This window comes from Aptenodytes patagonicus, chromosome 2 (assembly GCF_965638725.1).
Source record: "Aptenodytes patagonicus chromosome 2, bAptPat1.pri.cur, whole genome shotgun sequence".
NCBI lineage: Eukaryota > Metazoa > Chordata > Aves > Sphenisciformes > Spheniscidae > Aptenodytes > Aptenodytes patagonicus.
In genome coordinates, this window is record NC_134950.1 from 115,321,766 (window position 1) to 115,347,112 (window position 25,347).

The 25,347-nt window shown below is 40.1% G+C and overlaps 1 protein-coding gene across 1 annotated transcript in view; it reads left to right on the plus strand.

The window, feature by feature from the left end:
• Positions 1-25,347, plus strand: part of AMPH (amphiphysin) — a 129,305-nt gene that overhangs the window by 37,721 nt on the left and 66,237 nt on the right. Inside the window, exon 2 of the mRNA XM_076330789.1 lies at positions 23,840-23,920. Coding sequence (XP_076186904.1) covers positions 23,840-23,920 — 81 coding nt within the window. The remainder of the gene's footprint in view (positions 1-23,839; positions 23,921-25,347) is intronic.

Genomic DNA, 25,347 nt, shown 5'->3' on the forward strand with positions numbered 1-25,347 from the left:
AAAATAGGTCTGCTGTTTTTTTCTGTTTTATTTTAAGTTTAAGCAATATCTCTTTGAGATTTTTTTCCCCTTTTTTTGTTCTTAATAGAATGGACAGACTCACTACTAGGAAAAACCAAACATTCTTAATTTTTTTTTTTTTCATCAGAAAGGGTGTATCAAGAAGAGAAGAACTCCTAAGCATAAAACAGTGTTGAATGTGCGTTGCGTACTGGCAAGGGGAGATGTGGGAGTGATGGGAAAATCCACTCTGACCAGAGACTAGCAGATTTCTTAGGGGTTATTCAGCAAATCCGTGAATACGCCCAGCGCTTTCCAGCTGCTCCTGACCAGCACAGGCTGGGAGGTAGGACAGCACAAGAGCTGTTTCTCTCCAGAAGGAGCACCTTTGGCGTACAGGGCTCAGGCTGAGCCTGAGACAAGTCATTTAGTCTAGGTGCTCTGGATGTTGAGTGTATTTCGTAACCCAAATACCGTACAAAGACCAGGATCTAGCTTTATTTATTAAGATTTTTGCATTGATCACACGTATTGCATTTGAAGTGCAAATTCTTGTGGTACTGCAAAATCTTACTGTGGCTCCTCATATATTTGCGGCTGCTTAATGCTATCTAGGATGCAGGGTCCTGCATTCTGCAGTAAATTGAACTCATCTCCACGCTGCTTTTCTCACACTGTTTCTCGATGAATGTGATTTACTTGCAGTGATTTTTATGCACAGTCATGAGTTCTTAATCTGTCTAAGAGGTCTGCATTGAAGAAAAGAAAAGGAAAAAAAAAAGAAAAAAGAAAGGAAGGTTAAAAAAAAATAAAAAAACCAAAAAAGGCAGCAGCTCTTGGGATCTCTTTTATATTTCTGGTCTGTTCCACTGATTCTTTCTATTGTTTCAGGCTATTAATACTTGAGTGTGGGTGCTGTGATGAGGTGGTCCTGCTCAGCAGGGTGAGGAGGAGCGGGTAGCGGTGGGAAGGTCTCTGGATGCCTTATGTAAGGCTCTGAGCCTGCAGCGATTTGCGTGTGGCAAAGCTGACTGAATTATGCCATGTGAAAGAGGAGTCCAGAGTGGTGCCCAGCATTGCCTGCAGCAGCTACGTAACCTTTTAGTGAACCATCAGTGTTTTCCCACTGTGTGGACAGCCTGGTGGATGTAGGAAAGTGATCGTAAGAAAAAAAAATAGCTTTTTGGGTGACCAAGCTTGGCTCCTGTTACGGATAACTGGTTTTTAGAAGGATACTGCTTTGAGCAGTATATGTCTGTTTACTTGATTTCTGAACACCCAAGCTGGATTCTTACCCATCTTTCTCCCCGGGTTGAGAAATTCTTCATCTGGTCTGTGAATTTTTAATAGATTTCATATACTTTCAAATACTACTTTCATACGTGGTAATGAAAACCCTTCCTTGTCCATAATCATAAGGAGTCTTGTATCGCTGTGGTAAAACCATCTATTTTTTTCTTACCCAAACATGACCCTGAAATCTCTGAAACATTTATATTTAGACCAGTGTTGTAATCCATGCGCAGTGATTTCCCAGGAATCTGAGAGATCTTCAGGCATTCACAGATGCATATTTATTCTGAAACAAAATAGTAAATAGCTGAAGGTTAGAACGAGAAATGCTGTACCAACATGGTAGTTTGAATCTCAAAACCTTGCTTTAAATAGCATCATCCTAATTTCAGAGCAGATTTAGAATCAATTAAGTTAATTATGGAAAGAGAAAGCAGAGGACTCATGTTGTGGCCCTGTTAATCACACTGACTTGCATTTAATCACACAGTCTTACATTAATCACACAGCTTTGCATTTATATTGTTTTATGGTGCATGAGGACCGCAGCGTTATATGCAGAAACCATTTCAGGCACTACTGAAATGCAGCTTCCTTTTGAAGGATGTGGCAAACGTCTCACAGCCCATAGCAGTGTTGACAACGGCTGAGGGCAGGAAAGAGGAGAACAGGAGAAAGGAGAAAGTTAGGAAAGGTAGAACATAACGGTTTTATTCGTACTGCTGTGAAAAACATGCTGTGATCAATACCTGGGACTAACAAGATTTAGCTTTGCTACTTTTATGAAAATGTAGCATCTCTGATGGCCTCCTAGCAACCTGATGAGGTGCTGGGATTAATTTAAATTTGAGGAAGCAATGGCATCTACTGAATAACTAACATGATTTTTTGCAGCATCCAGTATTTCCACTGTGGTTATCAATCTCAGTAGATATCTAGTGCATAAAATTCATCTCCCAAAGAAAAAAAAAAAGGATAAAAGTTATAAAAAGGCACAAAGCTAAGATTAATAACTCTGTCCTGTTATTACTTTGGATATTCATAGAATCATAGAATAGTTTGGGTTAGAAGGGACCTTTACAGGTCATCTAGTCCAACCCCCCTGCCATGGGCAGGGACATCTTCAACTAGATCAGGTTGCTCAGAGCCCCGTCCAGCCTGACCTGGAATGTTTCCAGGGATGGGGCATCCACCACCTCTCTGGGCAACCTGTGCCAGTGTTTCACCACCCTCAGTGTAAAAAATTTCTTCCTTATATCTAGCCTAAATCTACCCCCCTTTAGTTTAAAGCCATTCCCCCTTGTCCTGTCGCAACAGGCCCTGCTCAAAAGTTTGCCGCCATCTTTTTTATAAGCCCCCCTTTAAGTACTGACAGGCTGCAATAAGGTCTCCCCGAAGCCTTCTCTTCTCCAGGCTGAACAACCCCAACTCTCTCAGCCTTTCTTCATAGGAGAGGTGTTCCATCCCCCTGATCATTTTCGTGGCCCTCTTCTGGACCCACTCCAACAGGTCCATGTCTTTCTTATGCTGAGGGCTCCAGAGCTGGGCGCAGTACTCCAGGTGGGGGTCTCCCCAGAGCAGAGTAGAGGGGCAGAATCACCTCCCTCGACCTGCTGGTCATGCTTCTTTTGATGCAGCCCAGGATACGATTGGCCTTCTGGGCTGTGAGCGCACATTGCCGGCTCATGTCCAGCTTTTCATCCACCAGTACCCCCAAGTCCTTCTCGGCAGGGCTGCTCTCAATCCCTTCATCCCCCAGCCTGTATTGATACCGGGGGTTGCCCCGACCCAGGTGCAGGACCTTGCACTTGGCCTTGTTGAACCTCATGAGGTTCCCACAGGCCCACTTCTCGAGCTTGTCCAGGTCCCTCTGGATGGCATCCCGTCCCTCTGGCGTGTCGACGGTACCACTCAGCTTGGTGTCATCTGCAAACTTGCTGAGGGTGCACTTGATCACGCTGTCTGTGTCATTGATGAAGATATTAAACAGTACCGGTCCCAATACGGACCCCTGCGGGATGCCCCTCGTCACCAACCTCCATCTGGACATTGAGCCATTGACCACCACCCTCTGGATGCGACCGTCTAACCAATTCCTCACCCACCGGACAGTCCACCCATCAAATCCATACCTCTCCAGTTTAGAGAGCAGGATGTCGTGGGGGGACCATGTCAAAGGCCTTACAGAAGTCCAGATAGATGACATCTGTAGCCCTTCCTGTGTCCCCTGATGTAGTCACTCCATCATAGAAGGCCACTAGGTTAGTCAGGCAGGACTTGCCCTTGATGAAGCCATGCTGGCTGTCTGGAATCACCTCCCTGTCCTCCATGTGCCTTAGCATAGCTTCCAGGAGGATCTGTTCCATGGTCTTCCCAGGCACAGAGGTGAGACTGACTGGCCTGCCCGGGTCTTCCTTTTTTCCCTTTTTAAAAGTGGGGGTTATGTTTCCCCTTTTCCAGCCAGTGGGAACTTCACCGGACTGCCATGACTTCTCAGATACGATGGATAGTGGCTTAGCAACTTCATCCACCAGTTCCCTCAGGACCCACGGATGGATCTCATGGGGTCCCATGGACTTGTGCACCTTCAGGTGCCTTAGATGGTCTCGAACCTGATGTTCTCCCACAGTGGGAGGCTCTTCATTCTCCCAGTCCCCGCCTTTGCCTTCTGTGGCTTGGGCGGTGAGGCTCGAGCACTTGCCGGTGAAGATCGAGGCAAAAAAGTCATTGAGTACCTCCACCTTCTCCGTGTCCCGAGTTATTATTAATTATAATATTATGAGCTTTTGATGCAGAGCACTGGGTCTTTATAAGGAGGAGCATGTGGGTAACTTGGCAAGAACTACCCTCAGAGGAGTAACACCATTATTCAGGCAACCTTTCCTTTAGGTTGCATCTTGTCAGCTTTCATTGCCTTAACACTGCCACAGTTTAGGAATACCTCACATAATCACCTGCCCTTATTTTTATGAATTTACCTGGAGGTCTACAGGAATCATAGCAGTCAGAAGCATTGCATGGATTAAATTAGCATGAGTCACATTGAAATTACAATGGAAGGGTCATAAATAGACCAGGAGTGCTGATATAAAAGTCTTGTTCTAAATTTTTATCACTCAGCGTGACATGAAGTCTAAAAGAGGCATCAGATTTTAATGTGTGTTTGTAGTTTAGATTGCAACAGGATAGGTCGTAAGTCAATTTAAGGTTTTTGTCTCCTAGCTCTGGGATCGTTATCAAGAATTAGGAAATTACATCTGTAAAATTACACTCACTAACAGCTGATTCCTTGAGTTTATAATGTGTGTTAGATAAAGCTTTTCCTGCCTTATTTTCCCACAGCATTCTAATTTATTAATGGAGTCAGAAGAGGTTTGTGTGTGGTACTTGATGATGTTACATTTCCTTAATGTCGTGGTTTAGATTTCGGTACAAATGGAATTCTCTGCATTGTAAAAGGAAGTCTGATAAACATGACAGATATAGACAGATTTTAAAAAAATGTTTTGCTCAATTTAGTGTATTGACTTGCACATTATGTATATATTAGTGGAATTTTTTTAGAAATTATATTTCAAGGAGACTTGAAAGAGTAGTTTTATGTTTTTAATTATTTTATAATTATGCAATTTTAATATTTATATTCTTATTTAAACTATTTCATAGCAGCTGTAACATAACGGATGAGTAGAAAAATAGTCTTCTATAGAATCTTTGAAAACAGGTGAACAGCAGAATTGTGCTTATACGATCCACACTCATTTGTGATTTCTTAATGCTTTTTAAAAAAAAACCAACACCAAAACTCCAAAATTGGGCATTCCTCGAGTACCATGAGACCGGGATGGGACTATACCATCTACTTGTAGCAGAGGTGCTACGTAAGCTGGGGTGAAGTTATGCCACACCACCCAGTTGTGCCTACCTGAAGGAGAGATTGGTCCCAAGCCTCTCCCATCCAGGATGAAATGGCACACAGTGCAATTGGTTTTGTCTTTATCAGTTCCCTGGAGGCCAGGACACATGGGCTTTGTCTACATTAGGATTGTGAACTGATAATGGTCTATCTCTAGATCAAAACAGTAGGTGTTGAGGACCTGGCACTCTACACATTTCTAGGTTTTTTAACTTAGATTAACTCTAGTACCATGGATTGAATACCTGTTTGAGGCTGGAGCGTACTGGAGAGTATGTATACAGGTATGGGTGTGTGTGTGTGCATGGATATAGATATATGTGTATGTGTATATATATGTGCCGCTGGACAAACACACACACACACACATACATGTGTGTGTACATATATGCCATATATATATGGCTGGCTGTCTGTCTGTATGTGTATATATATCCCTGGCCAGACTTACCGATGGATGCCTCATTTCCTGCAGTCCTTGCAGGCTTACAGGCTTGTGGTTACAGTGGGCATCCCATATGCAAGGTCAGAGCAGTGGTGATACCAGTAGCTTGCTCTAGAATAAGGATTTGCAGTAAAGTACAAATTGACCGTTTAATGTTAAACTGCTCCTATGACAGGAAATCAGTGTAATGGCCCCATTCTAAAGTTTGCAAACATATATACATATCTCTAAAGTACCTATTGTTTTGCTGAGGAGAAAAGATAGTCTCTGCTTAAAGACTGAAAATGCTTATTTAGAAGGAAACTGGGTACCAGAGTACTGCTACAATAGTTGCATTTCATGAAAAAAGCATGGGTTAGTTAATTTGGGAAAGTCCAATCTAACTACAACACTAATGACTTGGTACCTTTTCCCTTATAGGGAAAAAGCTGGCCTGACAGCTTTTTGAAATCTCTGGTCCATAGTCTAAGGATGTAAACTGCCTGCAGATTAAGCAACTTGATCACTGCAAATACCTGGAGGGACTTTTTTCCCCATAAACAGGATTAGACAAAGATATGCCATGATCCCATTGACTGATGGATTGGGGAGGCCTTTAAAGACTTGTTCCTAAAAATTCATAGATGTGGGTACCATTCTTTTTTTTCTTCCCATAGTCCCCATGGAGAACCGCAGTTATTTTAGCTCTATCAGCAATCTCACTGTCTGTGCAGAGATAAGCATTGGGCAAAACTTAATAGACTGCATCTTATAGTGTGTAATCTAATACTCAGAGATAAATTATAAAATAAGCAAAGTATTAACCAGCTTCCACAACTTCTAGATGTCAGCTATTATGGGACTTTTTGCTGTGGAATGCATTAAATCTTTCTATTAGAGTATTTTGTTACTGTTACAGTAGATAAGATTTTGAAAATAATAATCTATTTCCCTGGAAACCATAGTCTTTCTGGGAGCTGTTGCCTTCAAGTACCATCCTAATCATCTTGTAAGAAAGGAGCGGGGAGGTGGAATTCAGCAACAGGGAGGTGCTGAGACTTAGACTGAAATATAAGTACTTCCTCATAGGTACGTTGGATCAAGAGGGAGTCTATAATACTCCTCTCCTGTATTATAATAATTCGGAATCATGTGCAGAAAAAGGGTTTGCATACCATGGAGCAGGGTACATCTCCCTCCTTTTCAGCCTTTTTGTAGCCATCCCTTCTTCTGCATGCCTCAGCAGCCAGCCATCAATACCTTCTACCACGGAGCAGAAAGCTGGCTTTCTAGGGACAGATCTGATGGTCAACTATAGTATATACTTTGCAACCCTAAGTTGCGTGTCATATAGATATTTCAGATAAAAATGAGACTGATTCAGTAGCAGTCTTCACCTTGACATTTAAAAAACATTTCATCAAACTTCTCACAAATTCTCTTGATACTATGCTTCATAGCATCTGGTTAACAGAGTAAAATACCAGATAAAGACAGCAATTATATTTGGTTATAAAGGGTGATGCTTCCATCCAAGCTGAAGGGGACCTCTAGAGATCAGGGAGTCCACACATGTTTTAGGGTGCAAACAGGAGAGCTTTCTGCACCATACAGGCAGGCAAAACAGAGACAGTTACAAGTGTGGATCACTTCCATCTGGTTTCAGTCTCTATTTTGCAGGTTTTAGAAGGAAAGTTCCTTCCTTTTTTGTATAGAGTTGTTGTTTGGATCCATTTTCATTGCAGTACTCAAAGTCCTAGACGTTGTTTTCCTGTTACCTTGCAACAGCATAAGGCATCGAGTAATCAGAATATTCACCCTGATACTAAATGCTAGAAAGTCTTTGGTGTCAGGCTGGATTTTCCAGAAGCCCTCAAACGAGACTGGCGGGCTTTGATTCTGCTACACGTGGGCCAAGGCCTAAACAGCACAGTATAGTTCCCCCTACGTGATTAATCCCATTGGCTTCAAAGGGATTTACATCATTAAAGCTGTGATCTTGTTCAGTCAAGGGAATCCTGAAGATACTTGAGATAAACATCGCTGGACAGACAATTTATCCCTGCAACTTTAGTTATTCCATTAAACAAGCTTCTGTGCTATTACAATGCATGGGGCAATCTTTGTTAGTCGGAAACAATGTCTCTATAGGTTTAAATAAAAAACCCCAGTATTTTCTTTAAAGACATCCAAGAACATCATGCATTTCCTAAAGTACTCCTGTCTAACATCCTTCACTACCCGTGCGTGACAAATACTTCTATATTCCTAGAAAAACTCCTTTATATTCCTATAAATGAACAAAATGTTATAACTGTGGTGCACTTTTAACCTGTTAGTAGCTGCCAGAGGTTAAATCTATGTTTATAAATGCCTACAGTTCTGATTGCCTTTTAAGGTCATTATAGTTCATTATGTGAAAAGCATCCTTTATGAAAGCATATAATCAAAATCACTTAAAAAATGTCTTTGTTAAGAAATTACTTGCTGCAGAAGCTATTTTACACAGCTGAAAATTTCAGGGACTGCATTTGATACAAAGAAAAAAAATCAAATCAGGCTTTACAGTTACAGAAATATTCCCAGTAAGCTTTGATTTACTTATTTTGGCACTAGTATCTTTAACTTTTAACTTTTTTGCTACAAGAAATATGACAGCTTGAGTAGGTATGATAGACAATATTAAGTAATTGTTGCCGTATGTATCACTTTATTTTTGGGAGTGATAGAGAAACTAATCCTGCTTGTCTTTCTCACACGTTCAGATCCACAAATCTAATTACCTGAGTGAAATAGTAGAGATTTGGACCTTTTTATATACTTGTACTCTGTTACATGTGCTTTTTTAGTTCTTTGTGTTGCTCAACAGTTGTTGAGAGAGGATTGTATAGGCACAGTGTTGATAAGCAACATCTACATGTTCAGTTTAAGGCTCTCCTTTTGGCATATTGCATGATTAATTACAGGCTGGCACAGATGCTTAATCAATTCCTGTGCCTCAGTTTCCTCCCTTAGAAATGGAGGTGTTATGATCCAATCCCAGAGTGATTGTAAGAGGTGTTTGGGAGATAGTCACTTACTGTGGTGATCATGATGGATAGGAGTATTTAGACTGACTGTATATTTGAGTTCCAAATGTAGTGAGACACTGAGGAATGGATATCTTTTTGATGAGAGATGTGCAAAGTGTTTTTTTCATAGATTTAGCCCTGAATATCAAATTGTTGTAGTTTAATCTCCTTTGCTGCTTTTTCATGTCCGACACCATTTTCAGATCCATTTTCACATGTAATCTGATTTTCAGTGCTTAACACATTGCTTTCTACCACTGATTTTAAAATACATTGAGTGTTTTTCTAATTATTTTCATACATATGACTGATTTTCAAAGCTGCTGAAAAGATGGGAGAATCAAAGGAAATTCAAGGACCTGGAGTAATTTAAGGAAACCCTAATTTAGACATATTATTGCTAGAGAAGAAAGTTACCTACAATCTGGAGACAGTCTAGAGAAAAGCCAAGAGAATAGTTGAACATTAGAAAACTTGACCACAAGGGAAGGTTGAAGTCATGGTATTTGCTCAATGTAGAAAAGAGTAGACTAAAGGCAGGAATGATATTGGTCTTCCAATTTATTTAAATAAGTAAATCTTTTAAAAAGTTATTTTAAGGAGAATGGTGATCATTTTTTCCATCTTTCCCACTGGATGCGGGACACCAGCACAGCTCATCTTCAAAAGAAAGACTAGAGTTGTTTGCCACTGTCCCATGCTGTTCCATGACACTTAAGGTGTGAAAGACTATTAACTTAGTGTCCCCTTCCCTCCAGCTGTACCAGCTGAATTCAGCTGTGTATTCCTGGTGATTTTTATTAGTAGCTAGCCTGTGCCTCTTTCCTGCGGAAGAAGTTCCTTCCATCTTATATGCAATGATGAAGATCTCTGTTGAGCTGTTCACTGAAGCACGGCTTCAGTCTCAGTGCAAACAGTTTGCTTCTGAAGAGTTGGAGAGGCCTCACAGCATAGGACTTGCTGACGAAGGTCACTCCAGCTTGTTTTTGTGGCTGCTGTTTCTCTAGCATGCCCTGGTGACTACGCTAAGAGGTCATATGGCCACAGCGTCGCACTGTTATTTTATTTTGTCTCAATTCTGGAAGTGCTACTTTCTAAATTTCCTTACGCTTACAGAGTTTGTGATATTTTTTCTTACCTGTCTTAAACACCTCTCTGTACTGAAAATGTCCTTTGTCCAGATCCTGAGTTCTCTCTCCTTGTTAATTGTGCTCACACTGTGGTACATTCCTCTGACTTGGTGTTTGTCTGAGTAAGGACCATTGAAAGGCATCAGAGTGTGACTCAGATAAGCAGCGACCCCAGAAGAGATGCCACCCCTGTGGCATCTCTCACAGTAAAGCAGTGCTTGCATGCCAGTTTTTTTCCAGCATTGGCAGATAGGCTCCTTTTCCGGACACCTTTTTCCTGGAACCACCTGTGACTGTTAGAGAGCTCTTAAATGTGGTGTTTTTACAGAAGCACATTGAGTAGAACAGGACTGCTGTTTGCTCGGCAAAGAAGTGACTTCCCTGAAAAGCAGGCCTTACCTGTGCTCTGCATGCTGCTGATCAGAGCAACACCACATCTGTTTCCATGTTCAGCAGCTCTGAGCTATGTCCAGAAAGGGCTAATTCTGGAGTCTCATCCCCAGGCCCTATGGAAGAGGATGAAGCCCTATTTGCCTGCAGCATCTCGTGCAAAATCTAGGTGTCAAAGCTGGGGCACTGACACTACCACTGCTGGTAGTCCTTGCTAACCTCAGCTTCAGTTCAGAGCTTTTTTTCCTTTTGTCTATCAACCTAACGTCCTGTTTCATTTGTGTTGTTCCCCCCACCTCGGGTGTCTGCATGAATGTGGTTGGTTTTTCCTTGCTTTTGAAATAACTTCTGAATAATTCCTTCAATAACTAAAAGGCCATGACCTGGGGTGAGCGTGAAGAAATGATGCACGTAAACTCCTGAGAACAGGCAAGCTTATCCTTAGCAGCAATTAATGAGCAAAGTACAAATATGTTATGTTAGCTGGGCAGCTTTAGAATACTTTAACATTGTGAGGTACTGTTTGACCTTCAGTAATGCAAAAATGCTTAATAATTCTAGAAAGCAACGGGAAGGAAAACTGGTAACTTTCTTCAGGAATAGCTGACTAGCACATAATGCTAGCCATATTATGCTGGTTTAATTATTCCTTTATAGAGCTGGTCTTGGGGAATTTGTGATTGTAATGAGATTATGCCTTCACAAATTCTTCCAATAAGTCAGAAATAAATCTCTCGTGGATCAGTAAATTTTTTAAAAAGGAAGACAGACCTGGGTGGCTTCAAAGATTTCCTGAGTTGTTAAACTAGTTGAACCAAGTCTATGAGCTCTCATCTAATTTTTCATACTGTTGGGAAAGAAGTTCCTCAATATTTTGAAACAAACTTATTTCTCATTCCATCTAGAGAGGATTGAATTCAGCTGGAAGTGTTATTTTAGTGTCACTGTCTTCCTCTGGATGAGGAGAGAGGAGAAAGGTCTAGAGCACTCCAAAGGTGAAGAGTAGCTCATCAGCAAGTGTTGCCATGTCAGGCACATCACTGATATTTAGTGTGCAATATATTCATGATCTACAAAGAAACAGTAAATTTCTCCACAGATGAACATCAATCTGGAAAATGTTTTGCAAAGTACTAGACAAAGTTATCTTCGCGTTCTGCGTTGCTATGTGTGGCGTGACATGAGACTGTCTTAACAGGTGGTGAAATATTCTGTTGGCAAGCCATCAAACCATGCTGTAAACTTTTGGGTTTATTTCCCCAGGGCTCCACTATCAGTCCTGTAATGAAGACTGCCCTGAGTCTGCAGAGAGAAATCCCATCCTTGCTGGATGTGAAGGAGCCTCAGGGTGGGCAGCATCTGCACCTCAGTGTGTGCTGGACCAAATGTGGGCATCTCTTTCTAGCCTCAGTCAACACCTTTCTCAAGAAGTAAAAGTATCTGTGGAAATGTCACAGCTCAGACTGGAGGAGGTAGTCAAGATTAGGCATCTGTATTGCTACTTTGGGCATATGGATTGATTTAGAAGCCAAACTGATAAGACACAAAAACACTAGCAGCCTGTCTTGTAAATGTAATGGTGAAGTGGAAGGAAAGTAAATTCACCTGTTAACTCTTTGAGGCCGTGCAATTAGAAATGTGTGAGCTCTGTTGATTACCCATGTCAGGAATGGCTGAACTCTCTGTCATCATCTCTGCATGGTTACTGATGTAACTGTAATTTTCGGTCTAAGGATGTGGATTATAATCTCACAGGGAACCATTAGAAAAACGTATTATATCAAACCAAAATATCTCTTTTAAATCAGATTTTTTATTCTCCCCAGCAATTCTGATTTTTTAAAAAACTTTTATCTAGTTCTTCCTCCAGGTTGAAGAAATTACTTTCATTTGTAAATTACCTTTTGTCTCTCTTTTGTGATGAGAAGTAGCCTGGAGATACCTATAATGCTATCAAATGAGACTTGCCAACTTCATATCATTCTACTGTGGGGACACTATATTTTTACCACTAACACTCTTTATCTGCTTAGTGCCAAAATCCATTTCTTTTATTATAAATTGGTTCAGTCTGAGTTTAATCAAGACCAATAAGAAATATTGTTGCTGGATCTTGGAACTGAGTACAGAAAATCAGGTACCACAATGTGAATGTAAGAGGAAATAGCCTGAAAAGCATCACTACTTAAAGTGAAAGCCTGGTTTCCTTAAGTTCTTTGATCCACTGAAAGCATATCATCAGAACTAAATAAAGTAAACAAGAGTCTGCTATATATATCCTGTGGAACTAGACAGTAGGAGAATACATGTGCATTTTAAATTCAAGGTCTGTTAAACTGAATGTGATCTTCATTTTGGCCTTGTGACTGAAAAGCTTTTTGCTTGATTATTTCTTATTTGACTCCCAGCAGACAGGAAGAACATCACACACTTGCTGTGATAAATCCAGAGAGACAGTCTGTAAAGGACAAAGTTGTCTTTTTCCAGGTAGAATTTAAATGTTCAATTAAGAAAGTGAAACTATGGTAGCCACAGATAAATTACAATTTTATATTTGATATCTCTCTTCTTGGCCCAGGAAAAACTTGATTAATTTAGACATAACAGACTGCCTGTCACGTATCACTGCTGAGGACTTTGGTAGGATAAATTGTATTAGTTTCCTTGTGCGAGGATGACCTTTAGTAGCCCTTCTGTACAGGAGACATATTTGTTTATTGCATTGTGGCTGCTTCCAGCTTAAAAGATTTCTGTGCTAAATGTCTTTGTAGTTGATTTTAATGTTCTATTTACAAGATCTCAGAAGTTAGTTTTGAAAAAAGTTCTATATAGGCAATCTACTCCTTTTTTTTATAATTTTCCAAATCTAATTTGAATAATTAAAGTTTCGTGAATGGTAATTATGTTACAGTTAGTTCTATGCAACTTTTTATGCGTTGAAAATATGGTGAAAAAATTTTTTCAAATGGCTGCTTTAGCCTTTTTTCTAGTTTCTAAGGACTAGTATTATCAAGTAAATAGCACAAGAACTAGCTGGTTCCGGGTGAATGTAAACATCAGAAGAGAAATTATTATTAATCATGGCTTTTTGGTAGGATCTTCAAACAAATCAAGATGATGGTCCCCTTTTCTTTGGTGCTGTACATGGGTAAAGGATCAGATGGTGTCTCCTTTGAAGAGCTTGCAGCCCAAATAGGGCCGAAAGGGAATAGAAGATCAGGTAAATGAAGTTGTCACATGAACAGAGTGAAACGTTATCAGGGTAGTAAATAACATATTTCTTACATTGTTGGAGGGAGCAGTATTAAGGAAAGTGTCTGCTCAACAGAAAGTGCAGAGGACAAACCAAAAGGGAGTTGGAAAGTGGAGGAACTATTAAGAAAGAGGGAAATAAAGTGATGAGGAGAGTGTAAGTGAGCCTGGATGCACAACCAGTTTCTACAAGTTTGAGATGATCTGGTCTCTACTAGAAAGATATCCAGGTACTTTTCAGCTAGATGAGTAAGTTAAATATAGCAGAAGCAGCAGCGACTGATGGGATTTTTGACTAGTTCAGCAGAGTAGCTTTTTTATTTATTTGGGGTACAGTAAAGGACACAGAAATTCAGCCAAGGATATTATTGCTAATTGTGCAGGCAGTTAAATTTAGCTCTTGTTCAACCGAAAGAAGTGATCAATCTTTTCAAGAAGTGTGAGAGCAACAAAAGCCAGAGAAGGGCAAACAGATTGTCTTTCCAGTTCTTTAAGATGCCTTTTTGTTCACTCTTCCTCTTCTGTATAGCTCTGATGCAGATAATCTGAACACAGGAGATTTCTGTACTACAAATCTCCTTTTCACAGGAGGATAGCCCAGAGGTTAAGATGCTAGTCTAGAATAATGAAATTTGGTACCCTGCTTGTGATTAACTTCCTCTGAACTTGGTGTAGAAGTTACTTGCCTTTCCTGTACCTTGTTTCCCCAATGATAAAGTGAGCAACTATTATTGCATTGAGATTTTGTGAGGAAGAATACTCAGAAGTTTGAGGGTTGTAGATGTTGCTGTGATATTAATAGCTCAATTCAGCTGCCCACACATAGGCTGCTTGAGTTGTATCCTGCCTCGCCTCAAGCTGCTATTCCAGAAGACACTTCCATAGGTCCTGTGTCATGTTTGCCACCTGCACAGAGATGACATCCTGTGTCATCTGAGATGCCTACAGGAAGGCAAATGAATCACACCCATGGTTTCTCAAAGTTGATTCTTTCCTTTTAGCTTGGTCCCTATTCTCTCTTAATGGTTTTTGTCCCTCTTAATTCCTTCTCACTCTTTTTTTTTTTTCTCTACATCTAAGCTTGGTCTATGTTGGTTCTTGTTTCTTTCCATTTTGTTTTCCTCTTTAAGCTACATCCCATGAAAATCACCTGCCGTGCACCATTCCAGCATCTCTACCTGGATGCTGTCCTCTATTATATAGGCTAGTTATACAGAGCAGGCTGGGGAAAGCTGGTCTAAGAGCTTGCCCCTCTAGTTTATTTTTTGAAGTACATGGCAGTTCTTTGAAGCTGTGCCAGGCTTTCACATCCACTGGGGATAAGCACCTTTCAGATTACATGCAGAGAGTGTCTGATGAGCCACCTTACCATATGGGAGAGCCCCATAGCATTAAACCCTGTGAAGGTCCCCAGAAACAAGGAGGAGAAGTCCCTAGCAGTACGTTGTCATGGTTGTTAGTATCCCTTCCTTTCTCACCAGCAAAGCAAGGCCTTGCGAACTCCAAAGCCCATCCTTCAGTCTCCTTAAATTCCTACTGCCCAGCTAAGCTTTACTGCTGGACCTCTTAGAATCTCACTTACGCAGAACGATAGCCAGCTACTATTATGGTAAATTTTGCAAGGGTGCCTACTTCCAGTAGACCAAATTTGCTGGATGTTATGAGGAAAGGGTGAGGAATGGTCTATGCATTGTGGTGGCCTGTGATGTGCAAGTCAGTGCTCTCTGTAAAGTACTTTCTGGTTTTAACCAAATGACCAAGGACTAATGTAGAAGTCTGTGGCTTCATTCTGAAAGGAGTCATAATCTTGTTTATTTTGTGGATCTCTCTAGAGCATTTTTACATCATCTGGGCAACAGTGTACAATTTGATTCTGTAATTTGCAGAAAGGTTTTTATAATCACCTCTCATAGCATAATGTTCACATTTATCATTTAGGCTGTGTAGAAAGACCACATTTCCCTCTTTCAATTTTGATTAAGATAACATATCTTATCATAGTATTTTATGCTTTTCTGGATATTATTCAGTACTATTCTCATTTGTTAGCAAACTGTGCCCATGCATCATGATATTTTACAATACTCAAAAGCACCAGCAAGCAAAAGCTGACAAAAAATTAACAAAAGAAAAGCAGCCGTGAGAAAAGTGAACCTTCATGCTTCTTGAAACAGCAAATACCTTACCAGAGCTTCACAAACAGCAGGAAAATCCATCAATAAGAAAAATCCATCAGGGCTATAAAATGTAAAGAAGCCACATCACGAATTCATTGAAATGCAGTTTGTTAGGAATTGGGAGAGGGTTCTGCAGGAGTGTCACTGCACACTTGTCGTTTATCTTCCCTAGGCATCTTCTTTGAGAGGGTGTGGAGAGAGGTTTGTAGATTATATGGACAATTAGTCTGACCTGTAAAGTCATTTTTATGCTCTTCCATACTGGAGAGTGCCTGGTACCTAGCAGCTGCCCTCTTCCATTGCTTGGGCCATATTTCAGGTATTAATGCAGTTCAGGATATGACTTCTCTTTTGCTTTGTGACCCTGTACAGCAGAAATTGCCTCTGTCATATACTAGGATAGCAGTTGTGGAGTTGCAGTCCTCCACTAAACGGTACATTCCCAAATTGCAGTTTACTGTGATGGCCTTTCTCCTAGTATATGATCCAGTGTGTCAAACTTCAGCAATGAAATTCAACTGTAAATGGTGGGCAAATAAGGATTATTTTGCCCAGTTTAAGAGAAGACCTAAATGGGAGGCTGGGGAACAAATACCAGTACAATAATAGAGATATAAGATACATTACGAGACAATGAATATTGGCTGTAATTTACCGAATGCTCAGAAGTTCTCTATATCATTAATACTGCAAGTGTGCACAGAAAAAAAGAGGTGGTAACTACAGATCACCTAATGTTTATCTGGAAACCCAAGCTAAGTTTAGTCATTTCTTAACATCAGTAATGGAAACAATCCGGACTGCAGATTCTGCTGAAGATGAGGAAGAGGAGAGTGGTCAGAGGAGCGTGAGAGCATAGGTGTTTCTTGCAAGTCTTCTGTTTTCTTCTGTGTCTGATTGAGCTCTTGGAAATTTATTGGCCATCTCCACAGCAATTCTTTCTTTAAAAAAAAGTGTTGTGTGTTCTGGGTTGGAGGGTCATTGTTTGCTCCTTAATGATTTAAAGCGTGTTTTCTTAAATTGTCATCTCTGTTTTACGCACCAGTGGATCTTCTTGAGACTTCAAAAACAGGCCACAGCATCACCCTTCTTGACTCAGCTCCCGTCTCTGCCTGGTGGCCAGCTGCAGTCCTTGGGATGCCTGGAGTAGTTCTGCGATAAACCGGCACCACACGAAGCAACTGCTTATCAGTGAAGAGCTTTATTGTAGTGTCTTTCTGCATTTTCTATAGCGTTCTTAGGAAAATGCTCAGTGTGCTGTTTTAAACAGGTTTTCAGGCTTTTGAGAGGCTGTCAATGACAAAGGCATTTTTTTCCACAACTGTCCAGCAGATATGAATGAGAACGGAGGCTTGGGCAAACGTTTGTCACTGTCAGTTGTTGTTTCTGCAGTAACACAACGGTGGAATAGCAGCTGCAGTACAAAGGCAAGCCTGAGTTCTTGGAAAGTGTAAGGCTGTATAGCATGGAAAGTATGAAATTCAGTCAACCTCTTGGAAAAGTGAAGCGACTGAGCTTGTTGTATTAGAGCTGTGTTGGGATCAAAATATTCATAGCAGAATTGGAACTGAGCAGTACACTGTTCTATTTCAGACACGTGTATCTTAACTCCATGATAAAATGGTAATTTATACTTATTGGGTATGTTCTGGTTGCTGATCTACTTACTTTACAAAATCCTAATAATGTTGAATATGGTATGGTTTCTGGCTAGGCCAAAAAATGGAGCTTGTTTGGAAAGCCAAGACTTTCACCCTAAAAAGAAAGTGTTAAATACTGGGGTTTTTCCTCCTGAAAGTGCTCAACTGCCTAACTTATTAGCATGAAAGCCAAAGAATGTTGATCTTTTGCTCTGTTTAGTCAGAAACTTACTCCAGCACTCTCAAATGGAAATTCTTGGAGCAAAAAACCTGAACACCCCCCCCAAACAAAACCCACCTTTTTTACCCCATGACTCGCTTTCCCCACCTATGATAATAACAATTGCTTTGCACACATACTCTGAGACTTTAAGTCATATTCTATGTAAATTAATTTCTGCAGAAATTAATACAATACCAGAAAGTCCTTGGACTTTATATTTTTAAAATGCATATTACTTATATACAATTATAACTTCGCTCAGGAAAAAAACCAAAAAAACAAAGTGGAAAAAAAAGAACAGCACTAGGCAAAAATTTAACAAGTTTTTAAAGAATCTTTTATTTATTATTTTTCTAATTAGGAAATTCCATCTAATTTTTATGAAATACATTGTGCATATCTTAATCTTACCGTGTAACAATATTGAAAAATACCTCTCTGCCCATCTTCTTTCTCTGACCATATTTTGAGATTTCAGTACTGGAGTGAAATAGAGGCAGGGATAAGACTGTTGACTTTGACATTGTGGTAAAAAAAGTTTTGTTTTGTTTTTAAATGCCACCCAAGTAGATCTTGAGTAGTTAGATATGAATGTTACCTCTCTGGAGAGGAGACTTTTTATTAGGTGGACTAAACATGTAGGTCCATCCACATTACACTTACATATCTGTAATCCAATTCACGGTTGTCTCCTGCCCCTCTTTGCAGAGGAATGGCCGAGTAGCATCCCTGTAATGATTCTCCCTCTGATTTTACTTCAGCTACCCATGTGCTAACAGTGAGGAGGTGGGAATCTCATGTGGCTTCAGTGAGTCTTGAGTTTTTGTTCTATTTCTTGTGTTTAGCACCCTGCTGTAACACTTGAGTGAGAGTCAGTAGATACATTTCGGAATAAGTTCTGTTGCAGATTTCATACTTCGATATGTTGTCTTCCAAGCCAGCTTTTATTTCTGGAACAAACAGGGTTTCTTAAACTTTGTTCCTACACTTCTCAAATACCAGCTGGGTATCATGGATCGTGCTTCGCTGTTCTAATGTGACAATTTTTTATGGTTTTGTGGTGTTGGATGCTCTGTATAGCAGCCCATCACATGAAAATTTTTGTCTTTTTAAACCTGGAGGTGCCTGTGTGGGGTTTTTTTTGGGGGGAGAGGGTTCGGTTTTGTGGGGGTGGGGGTTTTTTTGTCTGTCTGGAATTACTGTCAGGCTGTGGTAAGCTTGGGATCATTGTTTGTCGTTTGAGTTGTCATATACTATTTTGTAGTTAGGTAAGTTGAAATACAGTAATGTTTACTTCAAACTTATCCTGGTGTGTTTCTTTTTTTCACCTCAGATAAGTGTTCTTGTCGTGCAACATAAGCAGCTTCTTTCAAAGCTTCTATTTTATATTGAGCAAATACTTCTTTCAGTTTTGTGGGCATTTGCTGAAATCTATATAATGTTTTGCACATAGATAACTCTAAAATGCTTTCTCCTGAATGGTCTGCTTTCATTTAAAAAAATTTCTGCCTAGAAGTACCATATCGAAACTCCTTTGTAAATCTGCACCTATTACTCATGCAGCCCTAGTATTTCTTTTACAGGTTGAAGAAGAGTATGGTATTAGAAAAAAAGTGTTGTGGAACAGTGTTGTAGGTGCATGAGTTTGCATCTGTTGAGATCCAGAGCACTTTGCTATTCTCAAAAGATTTTGGGCAGTGAGTCCATGACAACGGTTTTGGACTCTTACAAGTGTTTGTCTTGCTTTTCATACTGGGGTTATTCTGTAATATCCTTAAATAGTGCTACTTGTGGCAAGCTTAGGTTTTCCAGTGTTTTAACAGTCCTGGGAATTTCTGATAAAGTCTTGTCCTGGGTAGTCCTGTCTGATCAGTCATGTCTTCCTGCCCTGCGTGACTTTGAATGTGTTGGTTGTTCTTTAAGAATACTGATGCATAACTGAGGATGACGCGTGTTGGGATGTCTGATGAGGTTACTGTCAACTCCTGTCCACCCTGCTGCTGCTGTGCGGGGAGCTGAGCTGCTCTTGAGGCAGCTGCTGGGTGGCCACAGTTTACATCAGAGAATCAGTTTCTTTAGTTTCTTTTTTTTTTCCTTTTTTTCTTTCTTTCTTGAATTGTCATAGTCTTGGAAACTTTTTTAGGGGAGGATGGGTAGGCCTGTTAGGGTGGTAGTCTCAGCAGCTATTATAACACTGTGCATCCTTGCCACAAGACATGAGTTTTCAATATAATCAAACTTACTCAAGCTCATCTGTAATTTTTTCTATTATATCCCTTTCCTTTCTTTGGCATGTTGCAGACGTTTAACAACATTCACTTCACAGTCATTGTACGACTGATCATTTTAATTCAAGATCAGCAAATTATTGACTTTCTGCTCCTAACACTTTAGATCCTCATAGAACGTAAATGTATTATTTGGCAAGTGAAGGTACTTAGATGACTTTAAAGGGAAACTGTTTAGTCTTACGTCTTCCAAAAGGGTTACTGAAGATACAACAACCCCAAATGGAAATATTCTTGCATTTTGTGTCCAGACATGTACTCTTGATGACATTTATGAATGATATCAGACATGCTTGATGTCCTTACTCAAATTTATGTGTTTGTGTAGAATCTGTCATTTATTTATCTCAGTACCACGTTGCCAGACAATTCATCTATACAAGTATTCACTCAACAGCATCTAGGTTTACCATCAGATCAAATTTAGCTTTTACTGCATTCTCAATGCTAATTGGACTTAATTATTTAGCTCATATATTCTTAGTGACATGCTGGGTCAACACTGATATTCATTTTAGATCCTTAATGTAATTCAGTGCATTAAGCAAATATGGTATGCTATCATGTTTGGATACCACAGTTAAGAAAAAAATAAAGCAGCTGTTTCAAATTCTTCTCTCCTTTTTTTTTTTTTTGTCTTTTTATGGCATTTTAAGAGAAGAATTACTGTAGTTGATTTAGTCTAATTGTATGAAATGGGATAGCTTTTTGCCTATTTCTTTTTTGGATAGGGTGATCATGTTCACCAACTATTTTATACAGTCTTCAGAGGGCTACAGAGTACTTGACTGTAGAATGTTTCTTGAGATTCATTTCATGTCTGTTTCTTTAATTTTTTAAAAATTATTTTATTTTAAATGATACAGGCTGTTCATACACATTGATAGATGTTCCTAACCCTAACGCCAAATATTATTTCTCTGTGTGAGCATGCTAAGAAGAAAGAATAAAACCCATGCCAGCCACCTGCCTTCTCTGAGTCCAGGCCTCGTTCTAGCCTTATGGGCCATTGAATGTTCAGCAACAGCTTTGGTTCCTCTGCTCTTTCTTTTTCTAATGCCTGAATCCAAATCCACAATATGGGTTACCTACTACATGGACCTAAAATAAAATATTAGCCACTTATCCGTCCAGATCTCCTTTCTTTGCCATATTGTAGAGCACTCCAAGGCTGTTGTAAAACACTGTCCATTTACCCTTCTCCTGTCCTCAGGGGCCACCAATAAACCGAGCTATTCCTGTTACTAGATCTAATCCTTATCTAGAAGGGTGGTTGAACTGAAGCTTAAGGGGGAGGCCAGGCACTTGCTGCTCCTGAGCACAGCCTTCATTTTACCTTACAGGGCCATCAGATGCTTTCCAGTAACCTGAGCATTTTAAGTCTACTTTCCCTTGACCAATATTTAAACCTAATGCTAGTAGGCTATCTACTTTCCTTTTCCTAACCCTAGCCCTGAACCAGACCCTGACTCTAATCTTGACCCAGGTATTCTATATAACAAGATTAACAATGTGTCTAAAATTTATTTCAGCGTGTCCATAAGAGGGGTTGGAGTTAGAGGAACCTGTGTGTAGCATAGACAAGGCTTCATCTGGCCTTCAGCCTATCCCAAAGACACCTTATAGGTAGGAACCAAACTGAGCAAAAATAAACTACAAACTATAGACTTCTGTTGACAAGACATTTCCACTTTGAGACAGAAGTGCACAAATAAGTGCTGAAAGGTAGGTGCAGTTAGGAAACGGTTGGTTGTAAAAGGCTGAGCTACACGTTGAGTGGTCCATGGGGCTATATGGATGGGATTGAAAGGGACCTGTGAGGAACAGTTTATTCTAGCCCCAGTCTGCTCAACTGCCTCTATATAAGATTGTAAGGTTAAGATTAGGATTGCATTTAGGAAAAGAGTGACTGAACCCCAGTTATCTGTGTGTGTTGCATGGGCTGCAGGACTTCCATGAGGGCAAGTTTCATTAGCTGATGCCAAGCCTCTGGCTTGGAACTTATAGTTCCAAACACATGGCATATCTATGGTGGTTTGGGTTAGGATTAGGAAAATTGGGAAGGTATGTTATTAATGGTTTAAGATTAGGGTTGGTGTTTGCAGAGGCCAAGTTCTAACACTGCATTTTAGTCTCAGTTCAGCTAAATACCTGTAGAGAAATTGAAAGTTGTTGATAGAATAAAAAACCCAAACCACAGGAGGTAAGTGCTGTGAGAGGTAGGTTGTTCCCCTCTGAGCCTTGCGCTCTTGGACCTGAGTGCGCATCTGGAGACATGGATATGTACCATTAATATTTTGGGAAAGAAAAGAGTTTATCATGACAACCTTTCTTGCCGTGGCTTGTTACCTATGTTATGAATTGCTCAGGGTCCAATCAACTATTGGAGTTACTGCCTGCTACTTGTTCCTGTGAACATGGCTTGAATGTATTGCTGTGGTCAGGAGGCTTACCTGGCAGCCACCTCTTTGAAAAGTAAATGTTGGATTTTCAGAGAGCCGCCTGGTGTGGATCAAAGTCGTGCTGCAGTCGGGGGCAGACTGTTTAGCTCATTGGTGACAAGGAGCAATGTGAAGGCCTGTGATGAGTCAAAATGTTAAATTAAATGATTCCTCTGTAAAACCATCTGTGATACTTTTTAATATTTTATGAAGAGATTGGTGATGAGAGCGTATGAAGTCTTTGGGAGTAGTCAGCAGGCTTAAAAGCAACCCAAAATGCCCAAATGAGCCAGGGGAATGAAAAGCTAAAACACAACTATAGGCAGCAAAATGCTAGTCTTTGTCTTTTTTTCCTCTCTGATGTCATTCTTTCTGCTGTAAATACATCAAAACTTCCTTGAAGTTCCACATGCCAGGTCCACAGGTAGTGTTGCGTCACCTTCATGATCATCTTGATCCCCAGTTTCCACTGTGGCAATGCTCACCCCACCTTTGTGCAGCCCGGTTTTATGGTGTGGGGCTGGCTGGGGTTGGGAAAGGCAGGCGGTCGGGGAGAGAACATGCCAGGACTGTTTTAAGAAGAATAGGAGGGGATGTTTGCATGTTTATTCATAGTATCAGGTAATTGCTACTGTTTCAATTTTGTGGGGTTTTTTTCACTTGTTTTTGTTTTTCTCCTGTGAAAATAGAAAGTTTGGACACTGTCGTGGGAGAGCAATCCTAACATCACTGTGTGAGATGGTTCATCCCGTATATACTACTCTATAAAGATTTGGGGGTTGCTTGACAAGAAGGGTGAAGCCTATTTGTAGCTACGTATAAGTCTTCAGTATTAAAATGAATGGATAGTGCCGGGATTTAGTAATAGAATGCACTTATTGTAGTTAAATACAGTGTAAACTGTAGCTGTGTCAAATTACTTTTGAGATTGCTATCACATGAATAGCCCTTATTGCTGACATATTGCAGTACGTTTATTATCTAGTGGATGTCAATCCACTGCTGAATTAATGAGGGGAGCAAATATGAACACCAATAGAAGTTTTAAATAAGCATCAGCTGTAACAATTTCTCATGCAGCCTTACAGTTCTTTAGTCTCACTATATGACTTGATGTTGAAAATCATGCAGACAAGGATAATGTTAATACTGTTCGATGTAATGAGCCATAAACAGAAGAAAAACCTAATGAAGTTTGATTTTTTTTTTTTTTTCTTTCTCTGTCTGAACGGGAGGACAACTTGCAGTGCCAGCAAATTTCTCTCATTATTCCTTGCTTTGAAACCCTGGGATTCTTTGCTAAAAGAAAAGTTGCTTCATTAAAAACAAAAAACCACGTATGCCCCCAAGGACTCCATACTTTGAAGTGTATTTCCACACACACATACACACACCATACTCCTGCTTTTATCCTTTTTTATTTTGACAAAATAGCTTCCTGTGTGAACTTTGGAAACAGTAGTGCATGCAACACCCACAAAAATAAAATGCTATTTAAGGCTAACTGCAAGAACAGAAGTGTTGAAAGTAGCAGCGTTTTTGTTTTGTGACATAAATATTAAGTTATTCCTTTTTCTCTTTATTTTCAATATAGGTACTTCAAAAACTAGGAAAAGCAGATGAAACAAAAGATGAACAGTTTGAAGAATACGTTCAAAATTTCAAACGGCAAGAGGTCAGTTACTTTTTCAATTTCTTATTTGTGTCTTAAGAAGAATGCAGTGTATTTGAACATGACGATTTTGAAGATGATGTTGCAGGGTAACAGGTAAAAAGATATTTTTTTGGGGGGGTGTAAGATTTTGTTCTGCTATTTTCAAACAGAAAGAACAGTTGAATTTGTGCATGCAGAGGGCTAAGAAATGTGATCATAATAAAAGGACATATTGTAATCATATATAACACCATCATGTTCGACCCGCTTGGGATCAGCGGAGAGACAGCACATTTTCAACAGTGTAATTGAGAGCAGAACCCAACCCTGACTAAATACAGCTTTGCAGTTGCCTTCTAACAAAGAAGAGATGTATTTCTTTGGTTTCATTTTGTGGATTGTTTCCATCAGCGGTATATAATAATACCGGTTTTATACAAAGTGAATAGATGAATAGTTTCAGACTGCTGTGTGTTGTTATGCTCCCTGTCGGTGCAGGGATGACGGGGGCTGTGGTGGCAGTGCTGATGAAGCACTACGGGGGAGCAACACTCAATTGCTCTTAGTGTTGTAAACACAAGATGTGAAAACGAATGTGCCCTGAAGAGTTTATAATCTATTCCCAATGCAATCCTAAATTCTAACCTCAATTACTCCTTGCTTTGTTGGACAGACTTTTTGGCTCCGAGGTGATTAATTATGATTAATTATATAGTAGCTTTCTAATACAGATTAATGCCTACCATGAGCTGCATTAATGCCACCAAGAAAATAGTCTTGTTATGTAAGTATGAACTGAGATACCTGTCGTCTTTGTGAGCTATCATTTAGAGCTCATATAGAAATGCATTGGAGGGTGAGAAAACTACTCCCATGCGTTTTACAGGATGTAAAAATTGGCTCATGTCAGTGTTTGCAATTTCTGCCCTGAATCAGTCCTATCTACCACATGCACTTCTGTCCTTTCCATGTAAACACAAGCCCTGCATCCTGACTGCTGGGATGCTTATTAACTCTTTTGCATCTTATGGTCACTTTGCCTTTATTTTCCCCTCTCAGTGTAGAAGGGAGGGAGGTTTCAGGAGCCACTGGCCTGTTGTGTAGATCTTTGTTCTTCCCCAAAGATGACAATGATGGGAAGTGAAAGAACCTGTTTCTCTGAGGAGGGTGGTTCCTCCCTCAAATTTCTTGAGGTCAGGAAGATGGTGGGATTTAATAGGCCTGAAGAAGCACTCAGAAGCTTTGAAACTCTGCAGAGATGTTATATTTTCCCTTTTCTTCCCCTTCCTCTTTTCCAAGTATGCTGGGATATCAGTGAAGCATTTCTTTCTTCTTGATTGTCCTTATGGTGCCGCTTATCCTTGCTGTCAATATCCCAGCTGTTTGTACAGCTAGTAACTGTGTTACTAGAAATAAGTTGCATCTGTAAGGTTCTTATTGGGTGCAGA